The sequence below is a fragment of the Lytechinus pictus genome, chromosome 2 (assembly GCF_037042905.1).
Source record: "Lytechinus pictus isolate F3 Inbred chromosome 2, Lp3.0, whole genome shotgun sequence".
Classification (NCBI taxonomy): domain Eukaryota; kingdom Metazoa; phylum Echinodermata; class Echinoidea; order Temnopleuroida; family Toxopneustidae; genus Lytechinus; species Lytechinus pictus.
This window is the reverse complement of record NC_087246.1, coordinates 13569890-13586285: the sequence shown is the minus strand read 5'-3', so window position 1 is coordinate 13586285 and position 16396 is coordinate 13569890. Positions and strand designations below refer to the sequence as shown.

General features: G+C 34.8%; 1 protein-coding gene across 1 annotated transcript; it reads left to right on the top strand.

The window, feature by feature from the left end:
* Positions 1–827: 827 nt before the first annotated feature.
* On the top strand, positions 828–14204 carry LOC129284293 (G-protein coupled receptor GRL101-like). Its single transcript, XM_064095767.1, has 17 exons — positions 828–1095; positions 1789–1836; positions 2253–2300; positions 2549–2609; positions 2956–3030; positions 4365–4436; positions 5531–5602; positions 5723–5794; positions 6262–6333; positions 7501–7566; positions 8244–8315; positions 9062–9130; positions 10680–10748; positions 11359–11430; positions 12033–12104; positions 12393–12464; positions 12973–14204. Exons 1-17 carry the CDS (start codon positions 828–830, stop codon positions 14192–14194), a joined length of 2502 nt encoding a protein of 833 aa, XP_063951837.1. The 3' UTR covers positions 14195–14204.
* The last annotated feature ends 2192 nt before the right edge of the window (positions 14205–16396 follow it).

Here is a 16396-nt window from a genome sequence, read left to right as displayed (position 1 = left end):
CTTCTATGAAGTCAAGAAGGATTATTTTGTTATATTTCTTGTTCTTATCGCAGTTCGTCTAATGGATGGCAGAAATAGGAGTGAAGGAAGAATAGAAGTGTTTTCAAAATCAACATGGGGCACTGTTTGTATGACAGACTGGACCCTTAATGATGGACATGTCATATGCAAAAGTTTGGGTTACGCTGGCGCCCTGCAAGTTCCTACTGATTCTTCCTTCGGCTTTGGCGAAAGAAATATATACCTGTCAGATACCCGTTGCACTGGTAAGGAAACCAATATACTGGACTGTCCGAATGCAAGACTTGGACGAACAGACTATTGTTATCTCGATGGAGCTGAGGTTGTTTGCTCCTCTGAAGGTATTTATGTTTATTTTGTTCCTGTATTTTTACACTTTGACTTTTGTCATCCCATGAAAGCTATACATATAGATTGATCAGCACATCATCTGTATTCTGGCATGATAATTCATTACAGAAAAGTTACCAATCTATTCTCTTTGCTGGGGTGATCTCCACCAGAATAAATACACATTGAAAGGGGGATTCGTGTTTAAGCAATTCCTGCTTTAATATGATGTCAACGCACCATATTCCTTTTATATCATGTTTTATATTCAGCCAAGACCAGTCGGGTCTATGGGTGAACGAATTGTAATTTCTTGATGTGTCTATATTTTATATATATTTACAAACTGATTGCCCTGGAAAGGTTGATTGAGCCATAATCAGAAAGTCAAAATTTTGTTCCTGTATGTCTCCATTCAATCTATAGACGAAGAAATCTATTTAGCTGATGGTAGGAGTTTCTTAGACGGTGTAGTCATGTACTACTATAATGGTAAACAGCGGTCAGTTTCCGCGGATTCGTGGGACGTGAACGACGGTAATGTTGTCTGCAGAAGTCTTGAACAAGGACATGCGATCGAAATTTCTTCTTGGGGTATTTCTGACGCCAGTCACATTGATGTTACTCTTGATTATGTAAATTGCTCTGGGAATGAATCCAGATTCTTCGATTGTCCTGGAGTGGGAATAGCATACGAAGACAAATGTAATCATTCTCAAGATGCAAGGATTGTTTGTTCAGGAGGTATGTATGAATTATTTTTGCCTCTGGATAACTCTGCCCAACAGAAAATGTGGAGAGCGAAGCAGCCGCAAGGAAAATTTGTAATGAGATATATAAATTATCATCATGGAACACTTTAAACCTTCATCATTTTCTTTCTTTTCTGAATTACAAGACAACCTGATGTCACAAAAATAATTATGGTTGTATTAGATCAAATCATAAAGTAATGGGAAAGAATGGAAACCTTTTTTTTTTTTTTAAATACATGACTTACAAATGTTTGCCCAACGTAGAAACCATGAAAACAGGTAAATATTTGATCTAGCTTTAAAACTAATAGCAAAAATACCAAGTAAAAAAACTAGGTTATTATTAGCGCACACTTACATGATGATGAAGTGATATTTATATATTCTTAGATTATTATGCCCTTTAAAGTTGGAAACAACATGATACTATTATACCAACGCAGTGAAAACGCTGTTCAAAATTTTACACAACGCAGTTTACTTTATGAATTCAATAGTAGTTGTTTAACAGTTTAAACATCCATGTTAATTTTAAATTTTGAACACTTGTTTAAGAGGGTAAATTTCATATAGTGAACATCTTTATATAAACAAATATTAAACAGTGTCTTTACTGAGATCGATCTCGATACGTCACTATGGATAGTAATCAAAACTCTTAAATACTTATTCTGTATTGCAGGAAATATCTGCATTACCGCTTTATGTACCTATGGAATGAATTTGCAAGGTATGGAAAAACATTCCACTTTTTATCTATTAATCCATCCATCTATCTATCTATTTATCTATCTGTCTATCTATCTCCCACAGTGAACTTAGTTTTCTCTAAACGGTTCTTTTGATTAAGTATTTTACAAAATTTGTGATTGGATATCAGAAAGCAACAAAGGTGATTTATTTGGGCACCCGAGTGAATAAATTGTCATGGAAATTCTCAAAATTCATTTGTATTCTGTATCATCGACATTATAACTCTTATAATGAATTAGGTTGCTGACAGTTTGGAAGGATTTACCAAAACTTGAAATAGGCTTAATTCGACAAATATTTTACAAATGGAAATTATACTAAATGTTTTTCTAGATTTTATTCAAATACAAAAGTCCTAAAGAATAACATTTTTAATTTATTTTATTCGCAAAGAAAGTGAGTGTCACTCACTTATGCAAAAGGCAAACGACTCGGCTTCAGGTAAGACCATTAAATTTTTTTATTTATTCGAATTTACTTCGAATTATACATTTAAACACACTTTTTTATTTATGATGGGGGGAGGAAAGGGTCCTTGACATTGTATTATATATTAAAGAATTTATACGCACTTGTAGGCAAGCTGCCCAGTTGGCATATCTAATTATAACGAAAAATGAAGAGATACATATATTTCCTTTTCAAATTAAACGATTATGACCGGGTTTTTTTTATTTTTATTTTTTTAGGAAAATGCTTTCAATATGATTTGTCTGAAACTTCTTATACATCAGCGGCATTGAAATGTATGTAAGTATTCAATTTCAAGGCTCATTTTGGGAAATAGGGTTACGTCATGTATAACGCAATCATGAACATGGTGAAGAGATGAGAGAAAGCCCTTTCTTCACTCTAAGACTTTAATTTAAAAAAGGGCTCAACTTTGACTTTGAACTTCTGAATGGTGGAACAAATGCTGCACTGGGAGATCTCTTTAAATATGTGATTTTGTCTCATTTTGTACCATTGTAATGATCTAAAATATATTGATCGAATTTTCAATTATTCATCATAATGATAAACGTAGTATACCTCCCTGAAGTGATAATCGGGTACAGTAATTTTCTTCTTCAATTCAATTTCTTATTTCCTCAAGGACTTCAACAGAGCTGCAATTATTTAGTTCTAACCTTGGACAAATACTGAAGTGCCAAGAGGATGAAAGAGTAGTGTGAGTTAACTCAGCAAGATAAAGGTGGTATCTGTAGATAACAAAATTATATTTAAATTATAAAAACATATCATTTAATTCAATATAATTTTGAAGCTATTGCATTCGAAAAGTGTTTTTTCTTACAAAAAATCCAAATGAAAAATCAAATTTTGCTAACAAAATACACAACTGATTATGAAATACATATTACTTAATTGTGTCATTACCGAATTACCGTCTTACAAACATGTAACTTGGATATCAAAACGAAGAAAAAAACCTACACATTTTGTCTATTTACCGAGTGCGCACGTTGGCACAATATGCCAATAGCTTTCAGTGACCGACATAAGATGTCTTCTCAATTGGGACTAAAGCATTTGACAAGTGTTTATACAGTATATTTACCAGTATGTTTAATCCATACCATTTGGTCTAATTTGACTAAATGTTATTGAGCGAAATGAAAGAAAAGAAAATTGTTAGTAGACCAAATGGTTATGAGACCAAATCGTCATAGACGAACTGGTGATTAAAAGAAGTGATTATTGGACCAAATGGTTGTTAGACGAATTGTTGATGGACGGAATGCCATTAGACTAAATAGAGGTAGACAGTGTGATGAGTGGACTAGTTGGCAATATACGAATTGGCAATTTATCGTCAAGGAGAATACATTACTATTGTAGGTGTCGATAGATAAATATTATCGGTATGGTCACGATCCATGCATTTATGGGGTACGATTACGTAATAAAACCTCTATACACACCCAAGCACACACACTCATACGCATTTTGTTGTTGCATATATCCCCAAAATCATGTTATTACAAACTCCATTGAGTAACCTGTTACATGATATACAGATCAAATGACTCAACTCTTATAATAATAATAATAATAATAATGATGATGATAATAATAACAATGATAATAATAATAATGATAACAATACTACTACTGATAATAATAATAATAAAAATATTGATAACAATAATAATAATAATAAATTCATCTTGACATTATCTGAAGTTTTTGCAAAGTTATTAGCTAATATCACTATGAATGAAACGAAACAAATATCCTGAACCATCTCTATGCCGTGTGTTATATTTTATGTGAATGAAAAAAGGGCAACATAATGCTTCCTTTAAAATGAAGACATAGGCATGTCTATCAAGAATAGCAAAAAAAATATGATAACTTTGATAAACTGCTCACGTACACCCACGCACACACCCACTTACCCACCCATACCCACACACACACCATCACGCACGCACAGTGAGAACACCCGATTGCTGAAAGCATTCCGATAACTTCTGTTTTCTATATGTTATCTCCGCGCAGCTCTCGAACGGGACAAAACATCTCTTCATTGGGAAAGCGAGTCTTCTCAGGAATGGTGAGCCTGGAGCAACTGTAAGTACTTAATGGGGTCTAATCTCGCATTCAAGCTATATGGCTATTCTTTGCTACTGTTTTACAAAGTCTGAAGTAAAAGAGACAGAGAGGATGCTTTTCATGGTGTCATCATACCTTTCGGTCATTTAGATTTAGATTTAGATTTTATTCATTTTCCGTTCACAAAGCACAACAAAATCAAAGTAACAATACATAGTCAAATTTAAAGTACAATATCAATCGGAATATGCTTAAGAATTAGAAGGTATAAACGATGAGAACTAATGAGAACTAAAGTAACTTTGACTTTCGGTTATTACGATCTACACCTTGGCTCCAAGTGGGGTAAACATGAAAGGATTGTAAAAGGAAATCATTTAAACAGAGAGTTGATTCTGTTCTAAACAAATATACATTTGTATTTGAAATATATTTAAATGAATTCAGCATAGTCTTGTTGATGAAATTTCCAAGTCATGAAACGGCAATGATTTGATAAATTCCATTCATAATTCAAATCATTGATTAGTGCTCTTATGAATTTAAATTGCTTTAACTGTAATTCGATTTGTTTATTTGTTATTGTTAATTTAATTTTTATCATTTATAACTTAATCTTTTAGCTTTTTAAAACACCTGCGCCCAGTTAATTTCTAGTGTTGTGATCAAGGTCTCGTTTTTTCACTACTGATTTAAGGTGTTTTTGTTGAATTTGCAGAATATAAGCATGTGTTATTTATTTTACGCATTTACTTAATATATCCATATCTGATTTACATAGTTTTCCATAATTAACATTCGTCCTTATACTTTATGAACTCCGTGTATGATATAACTGACATGTAAAATAATAGCGCCGTATGTTTGCCGTATATTACTTTCATTTTAACTATATCTGTCAACGAATAAATTAGACTTCCAGAATAGAATACCAAGTTTTTCCCCTTGATACACTTTTGCTATTTTGTGATGTACATGTAAAGATATTCGAGAAATTGGTAATGACTAAAGTAAAAATCGTATATATGAAAGGTAGACTTATAGAAATACTTCAATTTTTTTAAGAGAAAAAAATAATGTACATGTATTTAAATATTGTACCTTTATACCAGAATTCTACGCGCAAACGTCATCGAGTATATTGGAGATGGAACATTCGATGGTCTGCAGAAACTTGCATTTTTGTAAGTATTGTATTTCCAATAAATAACTTCTTTGCATCTTCCATGACAATAAACATGTAACAAACATACAGCATATTTCTGAACAATATCGTTTTTATATATATATATATATAATTTCAGGGACCTGTCTGAAAATCGTATCCAGTCCCTTTCTTCAGCCGTTTTTTCTGGTCTTGTTCGATTGAGAACATTGTAAGTATTTAAAGCCTGTTGCATCGTTTGTGCAGTCCTCATTACCTTTCATTTCTATTATTCCATGCGGTATGAATCTAGATTTTTATTTCTAATTAATGGAAATTAAAAGAAAATAAAAACACCACAGATTGCATGTTTGGTCACTTGAGAGTTTACGCTCCTGTTTTTACTTTTAAAATGTCTGAAATTGAGCCCGGTTAGTGGATCAAATTCAAAATTTTGAAAATAATGCAGCTTTGCTTTAATAGGTAGTGGATCAAATTCAAAATTTTGAAAATAATGCAGCTTTGCTTTGATGTGAAAGATAAATGGGTTCCCATTGGGACACACAATGAGAATGTGTATGAGGTGTGTGCATGTGACCGAGGGCGAGACAGAAATAAAAAAGAACGAAAAAGGATGTGTTAAAATGTGTAGATAAAACTCTTAATTTATTCTACGTATACGGTATTCACAAATGACAGGTCAATTGGAAGAAACATGATCACCCGTGTTCAAAGCGGAACATTTCATGTCTTACCGTCACTGCAATATCTGTGAGTACAATGACTAATTTATAATTACGATAAACGTGTTCGCCCAAATTTTACTGAAAATATCGTGTCATCCGACTTCTATATCAACTTTATCAGATTTCCATACAGGCATAGACCCGACAGAAATAGATTCCGACTCTGGATTTTATCTCTGCTTAAAGATTGTCCGATATTCTTTCTTAATACCTCTTTCATATTGATTTGCTCGCAGAGAGATTTGCAGACAGCCAAAGATCAGCGTTGCCATTAAATAATCTTATTTCATTGGTCGTTGCCTTATGAAGGCATAACCTTATGACAAACACGACAAAGTAATACAACGTGTGTATGTAATGTTTAGATTACCCCATTCTTTTAACTGAAAAAAGGTGAACTTTGTAGCCCAAAAGGCCAATTCTACCTAAATATAAACTTAATAAATATTTTCATAAAACAACCATAAAATTGATTTTTTTTTTAAAATAAGATCTAATTGAACGAACCATACAATCCAAGTTAAAATTCATTCCTATTGATACGTGCTGATTACAGCTTTTACTTTATTATTTCAGTATCCATATATGTTTCATAGATAAAAAAAAAAAAAATTAATAGCATACATCCACATTTAAACAGGATTGTGGTGCCTGATATAGCATTTGTTGCTGCAATCAATGCTAGGAACACTATTACACAGCTCATACTTTCATCCACAATTAAATGTCATAGCAAATGTATTTATGACTTAATACACGAACATGAACGTAGGGTTCACCAGAGCGAAGTAAATAAATATTGTTGTTGTTTTAGCTTATACGGCACGTATCATTCAGCAGTGAATATTTGTGCGTCATAGTAATAGGCTTTCATTCAAGGCTTTAAACAGGGATGTTTCTAAAGGGCGAGTGAAACTTATCAGTAAGAATAACGTTACGCTTTTGGTAGGTTTTGACCAATAGAATTTTGTTCAGCGGTTTATAAAAGTATAACCAGCTACACGGACGTCATGTAAAGTCTTGTTTACAATATAAATATAAGAGTAACTTTCAATGACTCTTTACATATCGCGACTTCAATATTTAATGACTCTTTACATATCGCGACTTAAGTATTATTCAATTCTCCATTTGTAAAGAATCATTAAACGTTACTCAATATCTGATCTCTGGTTACATTTTTATTATACAGGTATCTCGACTATAACAACGTAACAGGTTTAACAAACGAAATATACTTCGGTAGCTTATATGGATTGTGAGTAAATTCTTACTTGTTATTCGGTTGTAGATCTTTGTATGATACTGCAAATATACCTGCCAATAAGAAAGTCTGAGGAGGATTATTAGAATTAGAACATTGATATATATTCATTAATTATTCAAGCATAGAATTCTGCACACGCATATATAATAAGGAAATATGTTTGAACTATTATACTAGGCAACATTTGTATAATATGTATGCATAAACATGATAAATCTGTAGCGCTTTGATTTTCTATTGAGTGTTTCAAATAGACGCTTTAGATGATAAATCGATGCTTTATTGATTCACATCTCTAATTTGAGTATCGTTTTGCTGCATTTTGCATTTTGACTCACATACATAGGTGATAGGCCTACATAAAAATATTATTGTGCCTTTCACCACCTGCTTCGAGTTCATTCTTTCCACAGCAAGGTATAGATTTTACATATTTGCGGAAGCGGGGGGGGGGGGGCTTCAGCCCCCCCACACTTTTTTCCAAAACCGTGTACAAAAACGTAAAAATTACCATAGGATTGTGATTTTTTGCATGGTCAGCCCCCCCCCCTTTGAAAACCGTTCCGCGGCCCCTGATTTGATTGTATAGTCATTTGCATAACTAGATATGTTCAAATTAATATAGTTCTTGGCTTATAACCTCCTCCGATTTTCCTTTCAAATTGCAGATGGCTCAACAACAATAATCTCCGCGAACTGAATAGTAGCAATTTAATGGGATTAACCGAGCTTAATGTACTGTAAGATTCATTCATTTTTTTTTCTTCGTTGATATAAATTTTTGTATTTTCCTTTAATGATGATGATGTCGATGATGACTTGAAGCATAAACAGGCATTTCGTAACAAGATCTAAGCAACATATTATGGGAAAAACAAAATACACCTATGCCAACTAGTGCACACAAGCATGTATTTGATTGAGTTCCTTAAAAAAGTAAGCGCACATTAGACATATTTTACCGTCAGTTTAATATGATATAGCTACATAACTCACATTGAAAAGTTAAATAACTCTCGATCGATTATAGCTTGTGGGGAAGCAAAGTGCCATGGACAAATACTGCACTTCACGGAACAGTTGTTTCTATATAACTATAGAAGCTACTTATATCATTTTAATTACTTCAAATGGTTAAAGGTCGTATTAAGCTGTAGTCGCAAAGATGAAAACAAAACTTGCTTATTCTTGTTTCGGGATAATATGGTATAAATATTTTCCATACACTCAAAATTATTACCCTTAAAATTTCACTCACATTCGATTTATAAGGAAGAAAAGCTGGAACAAGGTAGATAGCTGAAAACCTTGTTCCTTTCCATGATTACGGTTGAGGTCTAATGGGTTATTGTCATTTGACTATTTCGATAATTTACTGCAAACACCCACATTATAAACAACCTTCGCAGACTTTGAGGCAGTTTCTATCGCATTTAAAACTAACGCCAAGAACTATAATCTTTATCATTTACTTTACACAATCCAGAGACATAGATCATAACCGCATACACAAGATAGACCACGGATCATTTGACGGCCTTCACATTCAACAATTGTAAGATCTTGGAACTGATTCATTTTTTTTCTATTTATTGTATTTTATGATAATGATAAGTTGATTTGATACAGATTAGTACTGACATATAGGGAAACATTTTCTACAATTAAAACTATACATGCAGTTTATAAAATACACTTTGGGAGGCTGCAAACCGATGCACTCCTTGTGATTTTCAATCTGTTTTAGGATCTTATTCATTCAATTTATTTTATTTAAGTAAATTTATCTCGATACCCCTCTCTTTCTCTATATGTGTGTGTGTGTATTGAATATCAATTTATATGTCTATATGCACTTAATTATTTATATTTCGCCACTATTTTCTCGATTGGAGAAATTTCTTGGCAATTCTTTTTCACTTCAGTGAACAAGACCAATTTTCAGCAAGTTTCTCTATTTTATGTTCAGCCTCTTATATTTGCTCTTGTGCCATCACATCGGGTTATCGCGTCAGGACGGGGAATCGCTTATACCCAACAAATTGCCGTTCCGTGCCGTGGCCGAGTGGTCTTAAAGCCCCCTCACACCTAACCGAATGTAGGCTGACGAAGGGTGACGAATGGGGAAAATGCACGCGAATTCAAATAAAATTTCCCTCAAATCATGCGATCAGTAACTATTGTCAAATTTTATCAACGAACGGTAAGCGAAGGATAAATATGACATGCTAAGGATATCGATTTTTCGGTTCACCTCTTTGAGTAAATTGCAGCCGAAGGCGAGCGAAGGGTTGCTATAACCCAATAAGACAAACGAACAGTGAGCAATGGTTTGATATGGCGTGCGATTAGAAACGAAGACGTGGGAATAGATCGGGCGTTCTTGTACGTTTGTGTCATCGTGTTGCTTCGTTATGGGTTCTTTCGAGATCGGTCCACTTTGGCAAAAGCGCGAAGAGGGACTATGCGCAACAATAACACACGAACGATAAACGAACGATTACCGCAGACTAAATAAGAGATGCGAATTCAAACAGATGACCAACGATTTTTCAATTCGTCGGGAAATTTTAAACATGTTCAAAATTTCCGCGCGAATTTGAATAATCGCAGCTGTTAGTTCAGAAGGTGTACGAACCCAAGCACAAAGGGTAAATATGATTTACTATCAGTTACCATTAAAAACGATTTTTCAAAAAATGCCTTTCGCCAGCCATCGCAAGGCATATTTCAGGCAATTCAGTTAGGTGTGAGGGGGCCTTAAGGCGCCTGACTAGACATTTGAAAGTCCGCGGTTCGATCCCCGGCCACGGCATCAAAATTGCTCTTTTATCCTGCACTGAAATAAATAGAAATTCTATATGCATTCTTGTAACTAGGCACGCACTTATGAAAAAGAAATCAAGAAAAGGGCCCCTAATTTTCGAAACGTCAGGTCCAGTTCATCCGACCATTCGAGAAAGTCGGGTAAATTATGCCCGACCTTTCGAAAATATAGGGGGGGGGGCTTTCGAATTGTCTGATTTCGCGATTGACGACCGACCCGGCGCGATAACCCGATGAGATTACACAAGCCTATATTTGTCATTTTATTTACCACGCAGAAAACTGCAGCACAACCAACTTGTTACAATCAAAGGAATGCTCAATGGATTGCCTGAACTCCAATTACTGTAAGACAACGAATATCTTATGGTTTTCTTCAAAATAATATGGAAAGCAAGCCAGTTTTATTATTATTTTGTCTAAATTGTTTACTTTTGCAAAACTGCATTTAAATGTGTATCTATGTGTTTTTATGTCTGTGTGTCTGCATTGTCTTCGGTGATATGTTTAGAACTGTAGAACATGTATGAATTTATTATAAGGGTGAGAGGTAATTATAGAGAAAACATAATCAATTTCTTAAAGAAATGCAATTGATGGTATAGCACAACGAAAGTCAGTATAGTTAAGCAGGAAACTTCGGTATTGTTCGCTAAAACAACACAGAAAGCATTGACATCTTAAAGCAATTTATTACGACCGTTTTGACCCGTGAAAATATATCAGGAGGTTTCGTAACAACATGTATATCAGTGAAAAGTTTCGAAGATCACATCAATAGTTTAAAAATTCTTGTCTTGTATTTCTATGATATTCCTTTTTCGAAATGGGAAAGGTCTATGTGTACATGTCATTCTGCACGCCGAGAATGGCCCCCACAGAGTCCAGTCTCAGTGTTTTCTTCAAAAGCGTTACAGTCTGTTCAAAACTATTTTTATATATTTTACCTTCTTCCAGAAACCTCTCGTTTAACGACATCAAATACATTGGCAAGGAAGACCTGAAATACCAAATAAACTTGATAATTCTGTAAGTTATATGATTGCTATAATAATCATATAGCGTTATAGATATGAAGGTATTGTTGGTGACACTGATGATGGCGATGATGGTCTTAAAGTACTCATTATCATAGTGATATACAGTATATTCGATTAAGAATCATAACGATTGAATTAATGATTGATTTGATATAGTATGTTCGAAATAGCATTCTGTGATATCATAGAGACACTGCTTAGTTTATACACCATAACCAACGGTATTTAATGACATAATACGTGTTTTCGCAAAAAGATCTCGAACTGACTTAATTATTGTTTTAAGAATGCTGCTGAATGTGTTATTGCTATCATTAGTAGATTGAAAAGTAACCACTGGGCATGATTTTCCCCCATTTTTTTTTCATGTTTCTACTTAGTGAAAATTTAATATCCTTTCACATAATATCAAAATATGTGTCAAAATTAGATATCCCCCAGAAGTGTGAGGCACGTTGTATATCCCCCTTCCCCTGGAATTGCACTCCTAATCGTGTAATCCACCAAGCGTAGTATACCTCGTTGGAGTTGGTTTTATACGTACAACTCTATATAATATTCTGTAAATCCGTTTGTTTTTCTCATCTTCAGTGATTTTAGCAATAACCCGATCGCAGTCATCGAATCTATGGCATTTGATTATGCAATTAGTTTGCAATACACGTAAGTAAAATACCGGGTTCTCGATAGATTGTTTTACCTTTGATCTACATTCATATCATCAGCAATTCCACACGGCAATTAAATGCAAGTCTTAATGTAATACTCCTGGATGACGAGTTTTACCATGTAATTTACTTGAAAAATATTTAAGATGCGTTCCAAAGAGTGAAGGAATATACCACGACCCAGTCAGCAAATGTTTTGGGATATGATACTGTTGTGTCTTCGCAAATAAACGTTCTATAGAGTTACATGTAAATTGATAAAAATGTGCTTTTTATTTGACAGGTTACTCGTGAACGTTGATCTGCAATTCATACATGAGAGCGTACTTACTGGTCTCTCTTCATTGAAAGTCTTGTAAGTAGATTGGATAATCATTAATAGCGGTGTCTTTTGTTTCCTTAGACATAAAAATGGTTTTGTGGAGAGAAAAGAGGACTTATTTTGGGGTATACTAGTATTTAATTGCCTTTTTAACAATACCCTTCCTTAATATTCTGAAATCTTGGTTCGGACCATGTCACAACCAATCAATATGCCAACATAGTTAGAGGCAGAACTGACAGAAGATCGGGAAAATGTGCCCATACATTTTTTTTTCAATTGTAGACATTGCGTTCCTAGGTTAATATCAAACAGCCATTAGCATGATTAGTGTTTTCATACTCATCAGGAATAATTCTAAACAGATTTGAATTCCCAGGGTTTATGATATTATCAGTCAATGAACGGGCGAGTTGTGCCTGAATATAGGTGTACCATAACTGACTTGAGAAATGTGTATTTCATTATCATCATCATCACCATCTAAAGAACTGCAATTCGTTTCGTTCTATTCAATCATACTTTTGTAATCTGTTTTCAGGTCCACCTCTGACAACAGGTTATGTTGTCTTCTTGATCAAAAGGAAAACGTGACTTGCGCAAGGACTACCCCCACAAGTCCTCTGGAAACCTGCGGTAGACTCTTTCCAAGCATCATTTTGCGAATCGCTGGTTGGACCATAGGACTCTGTTCTCTTGTCGGCAACGTCGTTGTCTTAATTATTCGATTCCGTCGAGAAACAAAACTAAGTGTTCAAACTCTCTTTATCATGAATCTAGCCTTTGCTGATTGCATAATGGGTATCTACATGATCATAATCACCTCCGTTGATTTCTATTTCGGTAAGATGTACTATTTAAGCGCTCCAATCTGGCGTGGGTCCCATCTGTGTAAATTATCCAGCTTCCTGGCTTTTCTATCGAGTGAATGTTCTGTTTTTACCTTGGCTCTAATGACGTGTGATAGACTTATATGCATTAAATTTCCATTCAGTAAATACAGACTTACTTTGAAAACCGCAGCTGCAATTATAGCAATATTATGGCTCCTGGTATGCGTCTTGAGCTTGATCCCACTTGTAGTACCGGCTGACCTCCCCGGATTTTACGGACTATCCGATGTTTGTATCGGGTTGCCGCTACATGCTGAATCAGAGCAGACCGGGTCACTCCATATTGAAACCAGCATACAAAATCACGAAAATCGATTCTCAGCCGAGTACATAGTAACCGACAGCACATCTCGTCCATCCTGGATCTACTCTATAATAACATTCATAGGTGTCAACTTGATTATATTTCTTTTTATTTTGATGTGCTATATTATAATGTTTATTGAGGTGAGGAAATCAACTCAGAGTGTCGGTAATGCTACAATCCGCAACCGAGAAATCAAAGTAGCACGAAAAATGGCGCTGATCGTAGGAACCGATTTCGCCTGTTGGATGCCGGTTATTATCATGGGTATCCTCACACAATCCGGTTTGATTGTACTGCCGACATCCCTCTATGCTTGGAGTGTGATATTCATCATCCCTATCAACTCCTCCATTAATCCCATCTTATACACGTTTGCTAACTACATGGAAGGCAAGAATAAGCCAAAGAAAAACATGCAGTCAAAGTCAAAATCTGAAGGACTTGTCGCTACAAAACGCACAGGCGCCACTGTTAGCAATACTTCCCTGACACAGCTCAGTAATGATGGACATTACATGAACGACAGCAAGAATATTACGACAGTAGCGGGAAGTGTAATGTAGGCCTAAGTCCCTATTGGGGGAAATATGTCACCTGTAACAAGAGAGAGTCTAGATCGTTAAAACCATTCTAAACATCATTTCACATTTAGTATTTCATAGTTTCACAATACATTATTCGAAATAAAGTGAGAGAAGTACTTGAACGCAAGATAGGAATACTAGAGCAAATGTCAAAATTCATGAAAATCTCAGTTCCAATATGCCAAATTCCTACATATAGGCACAGGTCCCTTCCTCCATTTATAAGTAATGATCGATACCAATGCTCACCTGATACGTCTCATAAATTTCTCTAGATTGAGACTATGCATTTGAACATATTTATAAAGTGTGTTCAATACGTTAGGAATAAGACAACCATGCTTCTTTGATTTCTTAGCTGACTTTGAGCAATATATCCGTATGAAAAATCCTGAATAAAATCGAAGTCAAAGGACAAGTATAGCGTTAGGTTTGTTTGTTAATGTTAGTATTTAGAATGTATCAAATTTAAAGACACAATCTAATTTATTTTGGCGATGACATAGCCAAAGTCTCAATTTCGTTAATATTAGCCGAAAATGAAACGGCGTTTTGGTTTTACATCAGACGTAGTGACACTCTAAAGCAAAAGCTGTTTGTTCATAGGTGTAAATAAGTAGTAAATATATGCTTGTATAATTAGCATTCATCATTTAACTGGAATTTCCGATTACTTATCCTGCTTATTTCAGTATTGATATTTGAACCATATTTTCATGTATGATTTCATTAATCTTATATATGCCTTTTCTTGGTGAGGGGATGGGGACTTTGGAATAGTTATTGTGCAGTGATGCAAAACATTTAAGAACAACAATCGAACCACATTTGATGATTATGATTAAAAAACGATAATAATGATGATTTTATTACTAGTTATAAATAATGACAATGATAGTAATAAAATGTTACTGATAATGATAATGATTTGAATAATATTTTTAGTACAACTTGCGTTAACGATAATAATAATATGATGATGATAATAATAATCAACTTAATCATAATGCTAATTACTAAAGACCAACACTACTGTTTGTGTAATATCACCCTGATATTGAACGTTATTCTGACTGATGAATAGTTGGCCAACATTATACACTGGAGTTTGAAGAAACGACAAGACGGTTATGTACCTATTCTCATTATACGAAACATCGATGAAGGAGACTGAAGTTTCCAGAAGTTTGACAAATTAAGAAAGTAAGTGAAACGCGAAGAAAATGTAAGGATAATCTTTCTATTTCAACGTAATAAGTGTATGTCTTGAGTATGTCCTTCTCTTTAATGAGACAAAAAAAGTGAAATTATGTTAGATTTTGTCTACTTTCAGCCTGTATTTGTGAAAACTTGATCAAAAGCTAATCGCCGTGATTAAATCTGACAATTAAAATATCATGTGCGTATTAATTTTGTTTTTACTATCTGTCTCTCATACCTTGTGAAATCGTTAAAACATTTCAGTCCGATTGGGTTATTATACTTGCGATGTGTTTTGGGGGCCATTTTGGACTGGTTGCCGGCCGGACACCCGTGGTGTTGTACGATGCCCGGGGCTCTCGGGTAACATCGGAGGGAGATCGGACAAAGATAACTGGGAGCTAACATCTTCCGATTTCTCCACTTATCTTTATAATCGCCCGCCCATCCTTGACAAATCGTATAAGTATCGTCAGTTGTTCGGTCGTGAATCGACCGCGGTCGACCGGTGTCACTAGCATCGGAGGTCAAGTCCTTGAGAGCAGATATGGGACAGACATCGGCCGCCGATGTCTGTCCGAACATAAGTCACTAACGGCTGATGTCCGACCGGTACGCATCGATGCACACTAAAAAATATAGGGTAAAAATACTCCATGAGGGTAATAATGTGTCCAACCAACATTGGGCATTTCTTTTGGGCATTTTTATTTATCCAGTGTGATAAAAAATTTGCCCATTCTAAAGTAATTGCTGCTTATTTTTTTTAACCTTGCTGGACAATGTGCTTCCCGCATCGGGTAAAATACTGCCCGTAATTGGTTAGACACATAATTACCCTCGTACTGGTTTAAATTCTACCCAATATTTTTTTACAGTGTTTATGATCGATGTATGGCCACTGTGACCGACATCGGCCGGACATCGCTCGGTGATCATAGATGCATCTGGGGCCCTTGATAAAAGTCGGCATTTAGCATG